The 20,208-nt window shown below is 45.7% G+C and overlaps 1 protein-coding gene across 1 annotated transcript; it reads left to right on the forward strand.

The window, feature by feature from the left end:
- The first annotated feature begins 2,737 nt into the window (after positions 1 to 2,737).
- On the forward strand, positions 2,738 to 19,346 carry kcnb2a (potassium voltage-gated channel subfamily B member 2a). The gene is made up of 2 exons (XM_062552424.1): positions 2,738 to 3,316; positions 17,484 to 19,346. Exons 1-2 carry the CDS (start codon positions 2,738 to 2,740, stop codon positions 19,344 to 19,346), a joined length of 2,442 nt encoding a protein of 813 aa, XP_062408408.1.
- Positions 19,347 to 20,208: the final 862 nt, after the last annotated feature.

A 20,208-nucleotide genomic window follows, 5' to 3' on the forward strand; every position in this document is an offset into this window, starting at 1 on the left:
TCCTCCTCAGAGCACACCGCATAAGTGCTGAGTTTTAGAACTTGTGTTGTTAAGTCAGAGACGGTTTATAAAGTAACTAGACAATCTTTGGTTAAGTCCCTACACCAGCCATTCGTGAGTCTCTTAATTTAGGTCACTCACACACAGATTATTTTTAGGGAGTAGGCTACATTTCACATTATTCGAGGCATTTTTGAAAATGTATTATTTTGTAAAGATGTGTAACTTGGATATAAACTTTAAGATAAAAAAATATGTATCAATGGTAAGGTAATGTTAGAATCTAGGCTAAATGACACCGATGCCGCTATTTTTGGTAACACGGGTCTATATTTGGTATCCACCTACTCCAATGCCAAGCTGATAATCGTTTAGCATTTAACATCAATATAAATTGTATGCCTATTTAGACTATACAAACTAAAAACTTAGACTACTCTTGCGATACAAATGAAAATGGTAGGCCTATAAAGTAAACAAAGCCATTTGATAGTCATAGAGGAAAGCGCGTAAAGGCCATTAATGGGGAGGTGGGGGGGCAATCCAAGATCACTGGGAGAGGTCACTGTCCCTGAGTGAAAATGAATTACTAAAATCACTTCTAGGCAAGATGTTGCTGGAGGAGTTTTTCTCTCACTAGTTTCACATCATTGACTCGACTTGTAGAGTACAGCTCTCTCTATAGCAGTATCTATTGAGTGATGTGTTGGACGCACAAGAGCGCTCGGTTTGGTTGATCTGATGGTAGTGCTATCCTTAGTGATGCACAACTCAATCCAATTAGGCTTCAGCTTGTGGCTGTGATGCTGGGAGCGGGACTGGCATATCTGCACAGTCGAGGCTACACGAGTTGTCCTGCAGTTTAGCCACCGGCGCCGATAACGTGATCATAATCACACACAAGATCGTCCGCAAAACCTGCAAACCATGACTTCCAGGAGACTATAATGTAGTCTATTCGTTTCGTCCAAGACAAGTAGCCACTGCGGGTCTGCTGGTTAACAACATGAGGAGGCATTTCATTCGCACAGTTACAGCGGACACCTTGTGTGCCTAATCTCATGGAGAGGTAGCCTAATTACAGGGCTTTATTTCGTCTTCGGGACAGATAACATACCTACACGAATACGTATTGTATCACTACTAAAGGTAAGAAATTGTTCATGTTGTTTGCATTTTAATGCGATCGCTTAGTGTAGGCTACTGTCTGCGTGTAACTCCTAATTGCACTTCGATGACAGCTATTGCTTTATTTAATTCCGCGTAGTGGACAGAAAAGTACAACAGGAATCTGGCGGTTGTAAGTATTTTCTAGGTTTGATTCACTTGTATTATTCAGTGTCTTCTATGTGGCGAAATTACACGAGTGTCTGATGCGTTAATCAGATGCTTCATAAGTTGGAAGAGAGGAGTTCATAAGAGAGGAATGATGATAGATTGTCATTGAGACTCTGTAAACTTCATTATCACTCTGATAAAGTAGTATACTGGATGCAAATTGCAAATTACTATTTTGTCCCTCCCTAAGGCAACGGATGTTGTAAGGTTTCTTCAACTGTATCGCAGTGCTTCAACTGTATCGCAGTGGTGTATCTTTTTGTCATGAGTAGGTTAGTTTAGTGCATCATTTCAGTGATGACCAACAATGCCATTATGTACCCGTGGTGTACAGACGAAAAGTTCTAACACATTGCAAATGAGTAAAGTACATTAGTACTTCATGTGTAGGCTTCTTGCTACTTGTCATATCGACTAATGAGCTACAGCAACGTAACCTTGTAGGGATAAACAGTAGAGCCACTGATATATTGGATGTGGCAGGGGATTAACGCCAAGGGAAACTACCTCTATACGCGCAAAGGGACTGAAATAGTTCCGAATGCATTGCATTGCTGGGGTGTTCCATTATGAAATCTTGGCCTATATAGTTCCTCTCTCTTGTTGAGAGTTTTAAATAGGCAGACTGGCTGACTGGCTGTGGCGAAGTCTTTTATGAGCAGGAAAGACGCCAGCTAAACATTCAGGCCTACCGGGATTTATGGCCAAGACATTCCTAAATACTCAATCGCATTACGGTCACTTGTCTTTAAAGCTGAGAGTTGCCTGGATTGTAATTTCACAATCCGTGCTCTTCATTAATGTTAAAAATATATATATTTCAAGATCCCGTCATGTGTAGGTATGGACACCTTTTATATGCGTAGTCCGCTACTGGACTAAGTTATTATGCGTGTATCTTTACGAGCCTGACGTCAGTCCGTCTTCACTCACCCCTGAGTAGAAATGCAATGGTTCAAATTGAAGAACCTTTCATCAACCAGGACACATGGGTCCAGACGATATCATGCAGAGGTCTTGCCAATGAATGTGATTGTCATACACTGTTGTGTTGTATATCTGATTAGTTTCTGACTTGATTACGTAACTAGCAAGTAGGCCCATGAGTAGTAGGCTCATTCCAGTGCTAATTACAGTGGGCATATTCTAAAAAAATAATTACATTAATTAAATATTACTGAATATTTGATTGAAGCCAGACTCTGCCTGCCATTATGAATGCTTTGTCAGATCCCACTATTCTTTCTCTCTTTTTCCTTTCTCAGTTGCAGGCATGGAGGGACTGGTTTAAACTGGATCCACCATAGTTAGCCATTCACTGGGCCTACACATTATTCGGGTTGGGGGTCCAGTGATTTCACAGCATCTTGGCTAGTGCAGTGTTCGTACAGCAGTAGTCATGGGTGAAAGAAGTGGGTTTGGAGTCCCCAAAAACCCTGCGCGGCCCGCCGGGTCGCTTCCGCCCGAGCCCATAGACATCATACGGATCAAAGCCAGGTCCAGAAGAGTCCGCATCAACGTAGGGGGCCTGACACACGAGGTCCTGTGGCGGACCTTGGACAGGCTCCCACGCACCCGTCTGGGCAAACTCAGAGACTGCAACACCCACGAGACCTTACTGGAGATCTGCGACGACTACTGCCTCAACGAGAACGAATACTTCTTCGACAGGCACCCTGGTGCCTTCTCCTCCATCTTGAACTTTTACAGGACAGGGAAGCTCCACATGATGGAGGAGATGTGTGCCCTGTCCTTCGGCCAGGAGCTCGACTACTGGGGCATCGACGAGATCTACCTGGAGTCGTGCTGCCAGGCCCGCTACCACCAGAAGAAGGAGCAGATGAACGAGGAGCTGCGGAGAGAGGCCGAGAGCCTGCGGCAGAAGGAGGGCGAGGAGGTGGACGACGGCTGCTGCCCAGACCATAGACAGAAGCTATGGGACTTGCTGGAGAAACCCAGCTCCTCCTTGGCTGCTAAGGTGAGCATTCCGACATAATATGACATATAGACGTCAGTGACAGGAGCAGATCCTGTCAGAGTGCATATAACATGAGAGTTACGAGATGAGATGAGATGAGATGAGATGAGATGAGTTTCTAACAGTGTTGTTTTTGGTGATAAGTGTTCCAGATGACTCCTCTGTTTGTCTTATGTTGGGGTTGAAGAATGTTTCTTCAGCTTCTTCCTCACCTGCCACAGACCGGTTACTACAGAAACAGAGCGTCTGGCCAAGAGTTGCTCAAATGTTTATGTCTTTCTTTTCCCCTGAAACCCATAAAAGGATATCGCAGAGAACAAGAGAAACTAGAAAAAAAGCTGGAAACACTCTTGCATTCAAAAGGCGTTTTAAGAGGTCAGGTAAATCAACCGTCTCTATTTGTACATGGGGGTTGATAAACCTGACATATTAGATAATGTCCTCTTGCTTTAAGTATATTTTTGCTGCCAAACCATGAGGGAGGTATTGGCACTTTGGCATGAAACCATTTAGAGTTTGCAATCACTCTAAGCGAGAGACACTCTGGGGCCTTGGCACAGTAGTGGAGGATCAGTTTATTTCGGTGAGTGTTTGGATACAATAGTGTAGCTCTCATTTACATCGGTGTCAGGGTTGTGGTGATTTATTTGTGTTCTCTATGAGGAAATATTACAGGCCAGCTGCCTAAGATGTTTTCCTGCAGCATGAAAAAAAAAACCTCTCCTTCAATTGACCTCCAGCACCTCTGTGATAATATAGGAGTACGCACATCATGAAAAGTTTGAGGGCTGCAGCGCACAAAAAGCCAGAAAGCGGAAAGCATTCATCTTCATACAGTATATTGCCATAGCGATCACCCCAGGACGGTGAATTTTCTTTTGGAGAAATTTGTCGTGGGAGTAATCTGACTGCTGTGTTTATCAACACATTGGCCCGGCTGAGCTAATGGAAGCAATCTGGGGGGCTGAGAGGGCTTTTTACAGCAGCTCAGCTGCCTTCCATGCCCCGTGCACAGTCAGTGAGCAGTCCCAGCGGCACTCATTGCCTACTTCCCAGAATACGGTCAAGGAAAGCCGTCAAATGGGCCATTAGAAACGGCTGTCATGTGCACTTAGCATTTTTTCTCTGTTGCTTTTGCTTCATACTTTCACACTTTTCATCTTGAAACTTCAGACATCTTGTGAATAGAAAAGTCAACAAATGGCAATGGTTGTTTGTGCCATTGTTTTGAGGCAAGTAAAGGCAGCCGGTAGCATCTCCAGGTAACATTACTTTTCTTTGGTTTGAGTTCTTTGCATAAGAGGCAGGTCTGAGGCCTGTAAAAGAAACTCAATCTTTATACAAACCGGAAAAGGCTATGTTCAGGCTATATGTCACAACCCAGTCTCCCCTCCCTGCTATTTGGCCTTTTGCTTTGTCAGTCAGAGGAAAAATTAGAACCCGGAGTCCGAAGTGTGTCCAACAGTGACACCCTGGTGTAAACAGACGAAATGAGATCCGTCAGGTACAGCTCTGGGACTATACGTCCATAGGTTTGTGAGAGGGAACTTGACTCAGTGCCATCTTGTGCTGTTGGCAGTCAATCATATGTGTGAGTCAGCACAATGACAAGGCATCCATTCAGCCTTCTCCTCTTTCTCTCTCCATCTCTTGCCCACCTCTGTCCCCCCCACCCTCCCTCCTTCACCAACTCCTCTCTTTCTCTCTCTCTCTCTCTCTCTCCTTCTCTTTGTTTTCACCTTCTCTCCAACTCCCTCTTCCCCTCCCTCACTGTTCTTACTGCCGAGGAAGCTGGAGGTTCAGACACAAGTTTTCATATTCACAGGAAGTTTATGACCATTTTGCTTTGGTGTGTGATTGTTTTTTTCAAGCTTTGGCTTTCATGTTACTTTACATTGAGGTGGCATCAGCAGGAATGCCCATCTAGACAAGTCGCATGTGAGGCTTGCCCACAAGCTCTAGGAGGAGGTGACCAAAGCATTTGAGGATATGGGGAGTCCTCGTGCTGCTCTTAGTCATTGGTCACCTGATACTGAGACTCAGGTTTGCGTGTTAACAAGGCATTTAATGCTTAATGATGCTGTTTAATCCCTTCCGTTGTGATAAAGATTCTACACACTGTAGATTATGTATTGGATCTGAAAAAAATCTCAATCTCACCATTACCTCAAAAGAATTTCACGTATGTACAAATCGAAAATACTTTTAGTCAGATCAAATATTTTTTGATCATTACAGATTCAGTTTATAACAAGAGAACATTTCTAGCTATTAATTCAGTCATCATCTTATGCTTCCATTTATTGATTTGTAGATTTTTATCCTCATCTAATTTCAGTTCCTCCCAGTGCCTCTTGTTGGACATGTCTTGTGTTATTTTTACAGACTTTGTCTTAGCACAGGTACTGTACTGTCCAGTTCAGTGGAATCCTCTCTACGAGGGGAGGGAGGGAGGGAGGGAGGGAGGGAGGGAGGAAGAGGGGGATGGAATAAGACTTAATCTCCTTTGGTGGTTTACCGAGTCTGCTCCTACAAATAGACCTCATGGGAGGGCCCTGGCCCGTCTGGCTTACGCCCGCGGTGTTCCATCGGGTCACATGGGGCGGCCGAGCCGCTAAGCAGGGGACCGGGAGCGCACTTGAGGAGGTTTTCTCTTTTAAGATGCCACTTAAGACCCAACAGGCACATGGAGTGCTCTTTAGTCCAGATTCAATTCTGAGAAAAAAAAATTTTGGAGAGGAGGAGAGGGGTTTGGGGTTCCGAGGGTCATGTTGACACCACAGTATTTTATTGTTGTTAAGACTTATTATATGTGGTATGTGTATTAACAGTAAATGATCCACAGCCATAATTGGTGTCTTAGTTTGGCGATACTGGGCAAGTCCTCCTTTGTTTCACTGTCCCTTGCATAAGTAATTACTCCAGGGCTCTGCCATACAGTATGTGGTCGTACATGAGATGAAGTCGTTTCAAGTTTACCCTTTTCACAAGCTCACAGTTTGTGAGCTGGCACTCTCTGAACGTGAGTTATAGCTGCTTAACTAGTGTCCTCAATGGCCCTCTTATCTTAAACAATCAGCCCTTAAAGTAGAGATCGGAGACATCTTTAGCACCTCCTCGAATAGTATGGGCACAGCCTACAGTGGCATACTGTCAATATTACTGTCATTCAGGCAGAAAGTTTGTTCAGTGTTAGCTGAACCTCATTAAGGGGAATGGTGATGTTGACCCCAAGTGCCCAGCATGCTTCTCTAATCAACTGAATGGCCACAGTACATGATTTATGTCCCTTTTTGCATTTTGAAGGTCATTTTTTCCCCCCTAACTGACAGACTTTGATTGACTGATATCACCTAAAGTGATCCCGTTTTGTTGGCAATTAGGAGGGAACATTCACACCCAGTGACACAGATCTTTATGATACATTGGGTTTCACAACGCTGATTTGGCGTCTCTTGGCAGAGGGCTTCACTCATGCAGGGCTCCACCCTGTGCTCTGGGAGGGAGTCTGCAGGGTGGAGGCTCAGGAAAAAAAGTCATGACATTGGGACCGTGTTGGTCTTAATCCATCCTCAGTGAAGGTGCCGACTCCTCTAAAGACGGGTCTGAGTCACTGGGCCTGGTGTGTGTTTGTGAGAAGCCTGAATCAGTAGGAGATGAGATTAAGCTATGTTAAACCCATGTTAAAGATTGTGTAAACGTTTTCCTTTTTTTGTCAGTATTTTTGTCAATATTTTAGGGATTAAAAAGTTATCCAAATGGGATTTTTTTTTGTATGGCATTGACATGGTTTTGGAACCCATTGGACATTGTGGTCACTCGGTCGCATTGCAAGACATATGAGTACCATTACTATGTACAGACACCCTCACCCAACACCTACTTATGTATCCATTTTGCCTCTCTCATTACCTGTATGTATAGGCCCTCGCCACATTCATATATTAATAACACCTTACTTACATAATTGAAGTCCTTAATGGACAACAGCCTAATCCCCTCTCTTCAGCTTCGACAGAACCGGTATGTGACACAGCGATTCTGAACATGTGCACCAAAATAATTTGTGTCACGCCCCCACCCCTGTGGTGTGGTGTGTGTTTATGTGTGATTGGTGGCTGGTGCCAGTGTGAATATTAGTTGCATGAGACCATCTTTTTCTCTCGCTTAATGGAGAGGGTTTCCATTTCCTCCTGTCAGAATGTCTGTTGTATTTTCTCTGTTGGAGAGATGGATGATAATTCATTTTTAAAACAGCTCTCAAACCTGATGGTAGTCCTACTGTGGTGATTTCTGTTGAGGAGTCATTTAGAATTGATCTGTCTGAAATGTGTGAAATACTTTAGTTGTTTCGGGCAAAAGATTGGCTAAAATAGATGCTGACTACATAGATGACAACTACTTAGTTGAGTGTGGGCTAACGACATAGAGAAAGCAGGCCTGGAGAGACTGTTGACTATGCCAGTGTGCCATTGCTCTTAGCTGTTTTTGTAGGATCCTCTTTTGATTTGCAAGGCTGTATTGTAATGTATGTACAATCAATTCATTTGAGTTGTTCAACTAGTATATTATGAAATATATTGTTATCCATTGATGGTTTTTAAGGCTTTAGCCACATTGACAAAGAGAGTTAGAGAGTGTCCAGTCAGGTGAAGGAAGTTGTCAGTTATTAGTCTTAGTTATGGCCTGTAATCATTCTCAGTCTAACAAGCAAAAGCAAAATGCATCTGCAGTGGTGGATTTATCAGTAAAATGTAGTTAGAAACTGTTTAAAGTATGAAGCTACTTCAGGTGTGAAGTACTTGAGAGTCCTTGTGGCAGTGTAAACATTAATGTCACCTCCTAAATTGTGTGTGATGCATGCATTTCCGTGTGTGTGGGCGCTGTGTGTGTGTGTGCGGGTGTACTTGCGCGATCGGTCAGTGCGTTCTGGCAGCGCTCCTTGGCTATCACTCAGACGGGGCCCGAGGGTTCAACGGTAAAGGCGAGGGCGGACGCCTTTCAGAGCACTTCTAGGGGTCGACACAATCTTATTAAGCAAGGCGGGGGGGCATCAATCTCTTCCTGCCGTCTTAACAGCCATTAGGCAGAGCAGCGGCGTCCGCACACTTCATCATATCCCCCCCGCGCGCGCTTGCTCACGGTGCCGGGGCCCCTCCTAGGTGTGAGAGGACAGGCAGGGATAGTGGCAGCTCTCTCTCTCCGGAGCGGAAAAAAATGTTCTGAATAACAGGATTTATGGTGTTGTCCTCTGAGACTAACAAGATTGTGAACGGAGGTGATTAAAAATGAAGTAACCTGTGATGGTGAACTGCAGCACTCTCTGTCTCTCTCTTTTTCTCTCTCACTCTCTCTCTCTCTCACACACACACACTCACACACATTTTGGCTTTGTTGCACAACTATCGGTTTGTTTGATGAGATGAGCCGGGCCTGGTCAGGGCTTGAAGAAGAGCAGCCACCAGAATATCCCTTTTTGTTTTCTGATTGGGATGCAGTCAGAGATGTAAGACACAGCAGGTATTTTGAAGAGATGGAGAGACATGGAGGTCTGTTTTTTTTTTGTATTTTGTGTTTCTTTGTCAGATTATGTAAGCGCAAGCTGTGTTGTGAGCATGTGGTGTGCAGTGAGACTGCAGCAGAGGCGTTATGTATGTAGGTATGTGACTGCTGGGTGTGTGTGTGTGTGTGTGTGTGTGTGTTTTATCGCTTCCTCCATCCTGTCACAGACAGTGATGACAGAGTGAAAAGCTGGCCGCTCACTTCTGAGTTCCTCATTGTCAAATGGCTTTTCTGATCTATGTCAAAGCATAGGAGGGACCCCCATTTAAAACCATTTACCAGATGGTGCTGTTGTATGTGTGGTTATGGCCCACATCATTTGCCAACGTTCAAAAGGGTGTCAGTGAATTAAGACCTCACCTAATGGTCAGTTCAAAAAATCACCAAAATCAATAGCCACTTACCTCACTTCTGAGTGCCCTGGATATTCGTACCCGTAGAGCCTACGCCTGACATGTTTTAGCATTCAGCATGTGAAGGTGCTCCTCCACTTTTCTATAACCGCAGGTTAAACCTTTCAAGTAATTACTTGAGTTTTCCTCTGGATTTATGAGGAGACTGAATGAAATTGATTCCATTAAAATGATACCCTCTGGAAACCACACCCTTTGGGTTCTTTTTTACTAGACACTTAAATCATATAGCTAGGTGATATGAGAAAGAAGGTTTGAGGGTATGTAAGCGTCTGGAAGTCACTCTCTTTTTCTCTCTCTCTCTCTCTATGTGGGATATCTGCTTGTAATGTCTGGTTGTTAGCACTTTGGATTAACCATCTAAAAAGCTGATATGTTTTGTGTTGGGCATCGTGTTTGCCATTACTGTGGATGAAAAAGAGAAGTGTTTGTTTTAAAGGAAATATATTTCCTTAAGAGACGTGTTCGTTGTAAAGGAAATATGTTTACTCAAGCAGAAGCGACAAGGGCACCAGATACTGGTGATGATTCCTCTCATCACGCCACAATCAAGGCCTTACCACAAACAGTGCTTATGCTTTTCACAGAGAACAATAGAATGACATTAGACAAACTGGAACTCTGCCAAAAACAGCAACAGACAGGGTAGCGTATAGGGTAGACAAATCAACAATCTACTTGTAAGCCTGTGTATGGATGTGATTTAACACACACACACATGCACCCATGCACGCACACACACACACATATTTGTGTACAGGTGTTTGGAGTCTGTAGACTTTCATTTCAGCTTCACAGAAGGCAGCCACTGCCAATGACAAGACAATAAAACACGTAAGCCTCTTATGCTGCTTAGTTCTGACCAGATGAAATGAAGGGACTCCTGTTCAAATGAAGGAACTCCCATTGAAAGAAAAACCCCACGGTTAATTCATTTTTCAAAACACTTAAGTGAATACAATGGTACTGACATGATATGAAATGATACAGCTGACAAAGCAGCTGTGTTGAGGCAGTTGTGTTGAGGCCTGTCCTCTGTTGTGTATAAATCTGAAATAAGGATTAGATTGAGTGATGTGCTTGAGTAAGTGTACATTTCCAGATTCAAGACCACTCTTTAAATGATATAATATGTTCATTCAGAAATACAGCAGTCAACTTTAACATTGTTATTAATGTCATACTACTACAATCACAAAATTGTCAATCAGCAAAATGAAACATCCACTTCTCACAGCATGCCCCAGCTAACTTAAGTTCTCTTTCCCCCTGCGTGTGTGTGTGTGTGTGTGTGTGTGTGTGTGTGTCCAGACTGTTGTGTCGTGTTTTGGACCAGTCTCTGGTCTTGAGGTGCTGTGCCAGGGCTTCAGAGCTCCCCGGAAGTGGGCAGCGGGGGAAGGGAGAGTGTAGGGTCCCGGGGCTGCAGCTGCTGGGGCCATCCTCCTCACTGTGCCCATCCCTGTGATTTACCCCCAGTCATCGCACAGCGCTCTGCCAAAAACCATCTAAGAGCTGTGATATGCTAATGAGATTTACACACGGGAGTAGCGAGCCATATGCTATTAATGCGACATGACAACACACGGCATGCTATTAACTCCTGTAGCGCGCGCTGCCCATCCTAACCTTACTCTGTGCTCGCCGGCTGGGAAAAAAAATGGACCCTACAAAGTCCACTTTTATTTACTCTGCTAGCGAGCTGATGGGGTGACCTAGGGTGTGCGTTGTTTGTTGAGATCCCAGATGCTCCGGCTCACGTTGGCAAAAATAGACAGTGCAGCACTGCGACACACTGATTGGTGCACACGCTGTGGTTAACTAGGGGTTGCCCACACCCGGCACTTGTGCGGGGCGGCCGGGCGGCGGGGGGCAGGGGGTGGTGGAGGGGGTACGGCTATGAGCGCGGCGTACTTATCACATGTTGCTTTTTACCCAGCAGCCTCGGGGGCAGGCCTGGTAGTTGTCGGCGGTTGTCAGCGGCTGTGTCGACTAATGACTGTAATCAGCAGCCCTTTCTCTTCCTGCGTCCGCCCCCACGCTGACACACGCCGCGCGGGACGCCACCGCACGACTCGCACCGCCAAGCAGCCGCCACAAAGGTGGCAACGATACAGTTCCGCTCGCTCTGTCGTCTTAATTTCTCTCTTTCTCTCTCTCTCTCTCTCTCTCTCTCTCTCTTTCTCTCTTTGTCTTTCTCTTTCTCTCTCTCTCTCTCTCTCTCTCTCTCTGTGGTCTCTCTCTCTCTCAATTTTGAATGTTGTCCAATGCAGCCATCCTGACAGAACAAGGTGGGAGTGTGGGTGTGTGTGGGGGGGCCATCGAAACATCACTGCCCAAAGTGCTCCTTACTCAGCACAAGCTTCTTGACAAATGCGGTGGCTTAGCTTAGGTCTAAATAAATCGGTCCTAAAAAAAACACACACTTGCACAAAAAAAAAAAAAAAATCAAATGGATCCCGTGTCACCCTTCCATAAATACCCGTCCGATATTGATCAAGACATTCTTGGGTTTCCTGGCTGAGCTTCTTCCTCCTCCCGGGGCAGAAATGATAACAGTGTTCTCCAGAAATAATTCAACCTTCACTCTTCCCCCCTCGTGCCTGCTCTCGCTGCAGACCAGGAGACAGACGCTCCTCTCGGATGCCCTCAAAACGCAGCCCCCGCGAGGCCCCGCACGCATTCTGTTGACAGAACACAATACACTGTGGACCAGCTTCTTTTTTTTTGGTCCTGTAGAATGTGACTTACATTGCAGTAGCTTGTGTGTGTGTGTGTGTGTGTGTGTGTGTGTGTGTGTGTGTGTGTGTGTGTGTGTGTGTGTGTGTGTGTTGCGCAACGTTCAGATGTGTGCATAGAGTTCCGAAAGGCATTTTTCATTTCACATAAGTACAGCAGCATGGGTGCTGTCCCTGGTCCTGAGTTGAGCTGGGACATCCCTGTGTACTGAATTATGTGCTTTTGGGGCTGGCGTGTTTATTATGTACTGGCTGTAAAGCTCTCTGCAGTGTGCAACTGTCCTGCAGTTTGATGTGTGGCTTTGTGTTTGCTTTTCATTCTAAAAGCAGGTTTTCTCAAAGACGTCCTTCTCACACACGACCTCACGTGTTTATCTTCCGTCCTTTTTTAAATCAAAGCTCCTAGTGCAGATTAGAGATCAAATCCCTCTGTTCAGCCAGATTGCCTTCCATAAGCTATTCTTCTCCGAGTCAAATGTTTTTGTGTTTTTTTTCCTTCTTTTTTTCCCCCTCTGAGTCATTGTTATGTTGTGCAGTACAGAAAGTGGCAGGTTGTGGATCCAAGTAGAGGAGGAGAGAGTTGGATCAGTGGGATCTTTCAATTAATCTGCTCGCCTCCCCTTGGCCAGATGTTTCAAGGTTTCAAGGTTTCGGTGGAGTTCGGGTCACACAGAGACACACACAGCAAAGCGAGGCGAAGGAGGCTGTGTCCCAAACCAGTCCTTAGCCCTACAGTCAGTCCAGATGTCACCTATCCATGATTCAGTTTAAGTGTCCTTCTAAGGCATGCACTACAGAGAGCACAAAGGGTAAAAGGCTTTGACGATAGGAGTCAGTCTCTTGAGATTCACATGAATTGAATTAACAGGACATGACTATTTTCAGTGTTTCTTGCAAGATTATCAACATAGCATGATATGCATGATATTGCATGCGTTCATTGAACCCCTTTCAGACTTAAAAGCTGGATTGGGTGGGAACGTCAGACTGTATCCAGGTTAAGTTCAACTCTCTGACTCTGCGTTGCCACACAGAGAGACAGCTCTTGGTAGGTGTGGCTAGAGGTTAAGTCATGGTTAGGCTTGGATGATCTCCTGGACCCCACCCCCCCCTGTCCCTCCCCTTGGCCCAGGCTGGTCCACATGCTCTGGCCAAGCTCCAGGCAACGGCCAATCAGCCTGTGTGAAGATCACCGCTCATGTAATCACGTTTGCACAGATCCCACGCTAAGGACAGAAAGCTAATCCATGCTCATTCTGTCACCTCCTTCCAACTTTCCTTTCTTCTCAGAAAAAAAGCAAAGGAAGGACATGGTGGAAGAGAGCGCTGTGGAAGAGAGCGATGTGAAGTAGACCTTTTCTATATGTGGACGATTCCTTGAGCATGCCGCAGGGCTAGAAGCACTGATTAATGAGTCCAGTAAAGGTTAAGGAATGCCCAGTGTCCTTTGAGCGAGATATCCTTTTCAACGTAGTATGTCCTTAAAAAAAAGAAGGCAAAATGAAGGAACATCTTGACCTTTTTTTTGTATTGCTTGTTTTTTGTAGTTAAAACATTTTTGTTTGGGGGAGGGCTAGGTTACATAATAATACAGTATACAAATACAATAATATACATATTAGGTTCATTCAGTGTTTATACATTTGGGAAACTACCACGTAATCCTACAATAAAATACATTACAATACTGTGAATATCAGAGTTGGAAGTCGGGATGGAAATGTGTATATGTGGCGATCTAGCTGGTCAGGAAGGGCACAGTCTCCTCATGTGCACCGCAGGTGACCTTCATCAGAGGTTCACCGGAAGTAGACTGCCCAGGGCTGTGGTCTGCGCCCACCCACTGAACGCCGTCACCTCTTGCCAGGGCTAGACAGAACGCAGTGGGGACAATCCCTGCGTCACCACGACGTGGCTGTCATGCAGGCTATTCAGAGCCAGGTCTTTATCCTTTCTCTTTGCGTCACACGCAGTGGCACAGGCCACTATACCAAATGCGGCAACGAGGCCTCGGTTTCACCGAGTACCTTTTCGAAAGAGAGACAGAGAGCTCATTTGCAAGCAGGTCTGCTGAAGAGACCTGGGTAAATTCTCACTTGATAAACAGAAGCAGTAGGTGGTGGATCCTCAAAGTGCTTAAAAGTGACCTGTGGGTTCAATTGCCTGGTAATGAACTGACCGGCAATAGCAATCTGCTTTGAGGGGAGGGAAAAAAAACTCATTTGAATTTCAAAACTCATTTGAAACTTTTTGTTCTTCCTCTGTCAATAAAGGTTAATTTGCCACAGTCACGTTGTCTCTACTACTGCTGTTTAAAGATGGAGATTAAAGATGGAAATGTGTAATGTCCACTCGTGTACTGCAAGGTCACTAAAAATGTTCTTTTGTCCTTCCATGGACTATTCTATTCTGTCCTGGAGATTGGCATTTCACTAGGCTTTCTCTGAGGAGCTGGCAGATGCTTCTTCCCATGAGCCAATCACGTGTCCACGTCGACCTATGTTACATCTTGCCCTCTGCCCAGTGCTCCTGAGTTTAAAACCCTAACAGGCTCATGGTATGACAAAGAGTACAAAAGAAAGATAAGAATGCACAAAGTCATATCTCTCTCTGTAAAATGCAGTATGGTTAGCCGGTGAATTATTCCTCTGAACTAGATGTGTAGGAGTCTTAGTTAGTGAGAGCATACTGTCTGCACTGGGCGAGGACACTTCAGGATAATTGTAATAGGATTTAGGTTCTAACTATAGCAAGGATATAGAAAGGTTAGAAGTGGTTACTCATTGTCCCTCACTTTGCTTCTCTGGCAGGAAGAATCAACAAATAATTTGATACTTTTTTCCATGTGAGCTTTAATATTCAATAGACACTTACATTTTTTAGAATAGGCAAACTTGATATTAATATCGAAATGATGACACAGCATAGCCACTGATGATGAGCAGTGTAATATTTCTTCCACTGGAATATCAGCACTTCAGGTCAAATAATTTATCTTTCAGGGTCTTAGATATCCCATCAAGGAATTTTAATCATGTCATCATTTTAAATCTTTGCTTCTACTTTATCATTTTTATACCATAATTGCAGTATTTTGAAAGCAGTTCATTAATTCAGTTACATTTTTAAATAATTATAAAGATAAATATATAATTAAGATTGTAATATATATGTATATATTATGGTGAGGTGGTACTAATATTTAATTTGTTTTATACTGTATATTATACTGTATTTTAGTACTTCCTATTTGTTTTACATATGTTATTTTTTCCTTTGTATTTTCTTTGTTACTGTATTCCCCATTCTATCTTGATTATAAACCATCTTATATGGTCGTACAGTGGGCAATCAGTGCATGTGTCTAAATATTTTATCTTGGATATTTTTGCATTGTTCTCATCAAACCATCAGATACGCATTTCTGGTCAGACATTTGCACTCAGGTCATACCTTTCACTCGGACTGTTGCTGGCTCCATTATGAAGAAAAGTTTTTATTTAGCATTTCTCTCATGGCCCCTGATTATCAGTGTGTGGCATATTTCAGCCCATTCACCTTTTTCATAATGAAAGGGAACATTACCTTCTGTCATTTCCACCATTTTATGACCCCGCTGCTCAGCAGCCCCCCCATATGGTATTATATCTAATAAGCAATAACTCTGGGGGAAAAAATCACATTTGTGCAGCGCCGTGGAACCACTTAATCAGAGGATATATCAGCAATAAAATGAAAATGGATGGGTGGTTTAACTGGAGGCCAATGTCTGTTGTTTGAGGGGGAGATGAATGATACTTCTTCTGTTGTGAACGCCAAAACATGCCATCTGTGCAGTTGTAATAGACCTCTATGTCATGCAGCGATAAACCGCCAACGCAGTTGTTGCTTCCTGAATGGGGATGTTGTCTGTAATATTATAGGTGCGCAGAGAGATGAAAATAGCGCTATAGAAGCAGGGGGAGGGGAGGGGGAGGTGGGACGTGAGCAGATGATTGGTTGCAGAGCAAAGAGAGGAGAATGCGGATGGATGAGTGAATGAAATGGACAGAAAGTTGCCACAGGTGTTAGTACACTGTTGAGACTTGAGCATCACTAGGCCCATACAATATGGAAATACATCTGATGCCAGTTCAAGTGTAGGTGAGATTTACACCTGCATGCAGACTGTAAACGACAAACACCCGTGTCCTACATTTTCCCATTGAATCATCTGATCATTTCACCGAAGGGAGACTAATGAAGTAACTTTGACTTTGACTTTGATCACTGCCTATTTTCTTTCTGTCTTCATGTCGATTAAAGATGCTGATGACTTCCCCTTGCGATGGTTTAATCACAGCCATCATTTCTGGTGGTGTGAAACTGAATATCGAAGGAGGAAATCCTATCTGTGCAGGATTATTTGATAAAAGAGAAAGACTCGAGCGGATAACCTCCATATGCATCCACTCTATAAACTAACAAAGTAGTTAATCGATATGTGCTTGGCATTGCTTATCGCTGGTGGTATCTGTGATGAGATGTGTACACAATCGATAAGGTAGCTCTGTGGTGCAGGTCAGTTTTCTGCGGATGGGAGCAGCAGACCTGCACTGCCGTGTTGGTCAAGAACACTGAGGTCATAGACAGAGGCATGAGTTATTTTCGAGCGGAATACTACAGTGTGCCATTAATATGTTCTTTTCTGCGGACACACCATAGAGCACAGCTGCTGTGCAGCTATTTATGGAGTCATCAGCCCTAATGTCTGAATTGTGGCGAACTGTTGGGCCAACAATGTGCAGTTTTGGCTTGGAGTCTGCTCTTGACATCTGATTTAATCAGGATTTACAGTGCTGAGTCGCATTAGACAAGACACAGGAGCCTTGAGAGTGGTCTGATTTTCCTTTTTGAATTTCCAAATGCACAGAGCATTCTTAGATGGGCTGTTCATTTACATACCCCCACACACACAGACATGTTGTTTTTCTGTGTGCTGCATGCAATCGGTTTCATGCACTGATAATCTAACATGGCATCACAAGCAATGCTATCATATTCTGTGTTCTGCCTGCTATCTTTCTCGTGCACTGATAATCTAACATCTGAGGTTGGCCTGCTATGTCTTATTAATGTAGACTGAAGGCGCAGGCAAACACTTCTTTGGATTCCAAAGTGTCCCCAGACATCAGACAGGAACATCAAACCAATAAACCAACAGGGACTCAATATTTAGTCGCAATTGATCCAGTCACAAACAGTATACACAAAATAGAATATCTTGTGGAGAAGAGATTCATGTCATCAAGTTGCAATATGTGTATTGACAGTACACAAATGCTTTTAAATTAATGCATACAATCAGTGGTGCGTTTTAAATGCACAAAATGTTCATTTTGCACCCCGTGCTACTGTAGGAGTGAGTTAGTAGCGCCTTATTCTTACGTGTTCTCTCTCCTCTGTTTGTTCCTACAGTTCGTGGCCTTTCTATCCATCCTCTTCATCATCCTGTCAACCATTGCACTCTCCCTGAATACCCTGCCAGAGTTACAAGTGATTGACGAGTTTGGACAGTCCAATGACAACCCCTACCTTGCCCAGGTGGAGGCGGTGTGCATCGCCTGGTTCACCATGGAGTACCTGCTGCGCTTCCTCTCCTCCCCGAACAAATGGAAGTTCTTCAAGGGCCCTCTGAACGTCATCGACCTGCTGGCCATCCTGCCGTACTTCGTCACCATCTTCCTGACCGAGTCCAACAAGAGCGTGCTGCAGTTCCAGAACGTCCGCCGGGTGGTCCAGATCTTCCGCATCATGAGGATCTTGAGGATCCTCAAGCTGGCCAGGCACTCCACTGGGCTCCAGTCCCTGGGCTTCACGCTGCGGCGCAGCTACAACGAGCTGGGCCTGCTCATCCTGTTCTTAGCCATGGGCATCATGATCTTCTCCAGTCTGGTGTTCTTCGCCGAGAAAGACGAGGACGCCACCAAGTTCACCAGCATCCCGGCGTCCTTCTGGTGGGCGACCATCACCATGACCACGGTCGGCTACGGCGACATCTATCCGCAAACCCTGCTGGGTAAAATAGTGGGCGGGCTGTGCTGCATCGCCGGGGTGCTGGTGATCGCTTTGCCCATCCCCATCATCGTCAACAACTTCTCCGAGTTCTACAAGGAGCAGAAGAGGCAGGAGAAGGCCATCAAGCGCCGGGAGGCCCTGGAGAGGGCCAAGAGGAACGGCAGCATCGTGTCCATGAACCTGAAGGACACGTTTGCGCGCAGCATGGAGCTCATCGACGTCATCGTGGAGCAGAAGGAGGAGTCGAAGCCCGTCGACAACCACCTCTCGCCGAGCCGCTGGGGCTACCAGAAGCGCCCGGCCTCGGACAGCTCCGACACCAAGTACGTGGAGGTCGCCCAGCTGGGGTCTCCGCAACGGAGCCCGCAGCGGCTGAACGCCCGCAAGCTGGAGCAGATGTACAACCAGATGACGGGTCCGGGCGCCGGTCCAGGCCCTCAGCTCCGCGAGCCGTCGGCGGGGCTAGCGGGCAAAGAGGAGTCCATGGAGATGAAGGTGGTCCAGGGGCAGCCCGCCACGAAGGACAGGCCCGTCACCGACATCAAGAGCATCTCCAGCGTGGACAGCTTCACCAGCTGCACCACCGACATGAGCGAGGCGGAGAAGGGCGCGCTGCAGGCCCAGCTGAGGCACCCGCGCGGCCCGCCGCCGCCCCTCGACCTGACCAAGATCTCCGCCGTGGAGAAGCGGGCGGCCGAGAAGGCCCGGCAGCAGCAGCAGCAGCCGCCCATCATCAAGGAGGGCCTGTACGAGTTCGTGCCGTGCAACCCGGAGGACTCGGCCGCGCCCACCCCGGGCCCGCGGGACGACGGCGGCGAGAGCGCGCGCAGCGCCATGCGCCCGGCCAGCCAGGTGAAGACCAAGGGGCTGAAGGTGAACTTCACCGAGTCGCCCGAGGAGGGCTCCTCCAACGTGCACCTGGTGGTGACCGAGGAGGAGGTGCCGCCGTCGCCGCCGCTGCTGAGCGGCAGCTCCCCGCGCCACAGCCCGCACTCCCCGGGACGGAGCTTCGGGGGCGACGGCGCCGAGAGCTCGCCAGGCCTGGGCCCGTCCACCGAGGGCTACAAGGGGAAGAACCACGTCGACAAGACGGCGTCTCCGGCCTCCCCCAAGCCCACCTCACCGAACTGTGCTCCCGGTGTGGGCGGGGGGGCCGGAGGGATGGAGAGCCTGGCTGACGCCAATCAGAGCGGACAGAAGGCGGAGAACCATCTTCTATCTGGGGAGGGTCCGATGACACCCCCCTGTGAAACGAGTATGTAAGGCATGACGAGGGATGTATATTTTTTTTCAATTCAGATGTTCAGAGACTGTGTGGAACATGCAGGCACACACTGGTGTGCTAAGCTACGCCGTAGTGAATAAGATTTCTATTTTTCTCTCTGCATGGACGGACAGCGTTGGACTGTACCTCTGAAACTAAGGACTGATAGGACGTATGTTCGTTGCAGACAAGAGACAACATGCATGTCCGCACAAACAGGAGAGTGGGTCTGTCAAATGAGACGGAAGCAAACCAAATGTACATAGTTGACAGACATTTCAGTTAGTGTTGAAAAAGGCCTCTCAAATGTGACATTAATTCAAAAGTTAAAGTTAAAGCACTAAAAACTAAAAAAAAAAAACATCCCATACACTACCATTTTGATTATAATTAGACCAAGTGCACACAAAACATTGCACTGTGGCAAAAAAAAAACGTTTTGTCTCAGAATGCTGAAAACATATATTCACTCCTTCACTAGTAAATATCAGGAAACTAATGTGGGCATTTCCATTGTTAGCACCTTGCTCAGTGAGATGCCCTCACATTACTGCCTTGTATGCATATTTATTTGATTCTCTCTTAGTCGGAAAAGCCATGTTGGCAATTCCTTGAAAGGCACATTTACATTCAGACCAGAAACTTTCCTTCAAGTTTGTCCTGAGAGGATTTTATTTCTTTTTTTGTAATGTTAAACACGATTGGACGTTATAACGAGTGCAAAACATAAAGACGAAAGTCCTGTAGTCAAACAGTTAATTTCCTCATGCTTAAGGGCGTGTCACCATCAGTATTTTCTGACCAAGTTATGTAAATCTAAAGCAAAGACTGGATATACAGTGCAACTATGAGCTCCCAGAT

Source organism: Sardina pilchardus, chromosome 2 (assembly GCF_963854185.1).
Source record: "Sardina pilchardus chromosome 2, fSarPil1.1, whole genome shotgun sequence".
NCBI classification, from domain to species: domain Eukaryota; kingdom Metazoa; phylum Chordata; class Actinopteri; order Clupeiformes; family Clupeidae; genus Sardina; species Sardina pilchardus.

What these genes read in the sequence shown, in the direction of transcription:
- kcnb2a (XM_062552424.1), top strand. Translation starts at nt 2,738, where the DNA reads ATGGGTGAAAGAAGTGGGTTTGGAGTCCCCAAAAACCCTGCGCGGCCC. An exon ending in GCTCCTCCTTGGCTGCTAAG is followed by an intron (nt 3,317 to 17,483) that starts GTGAGCATTCCG and finishes TTGTTCCTACAG; the next exon opens with TTCGTGGCCTTTCTATCCAT.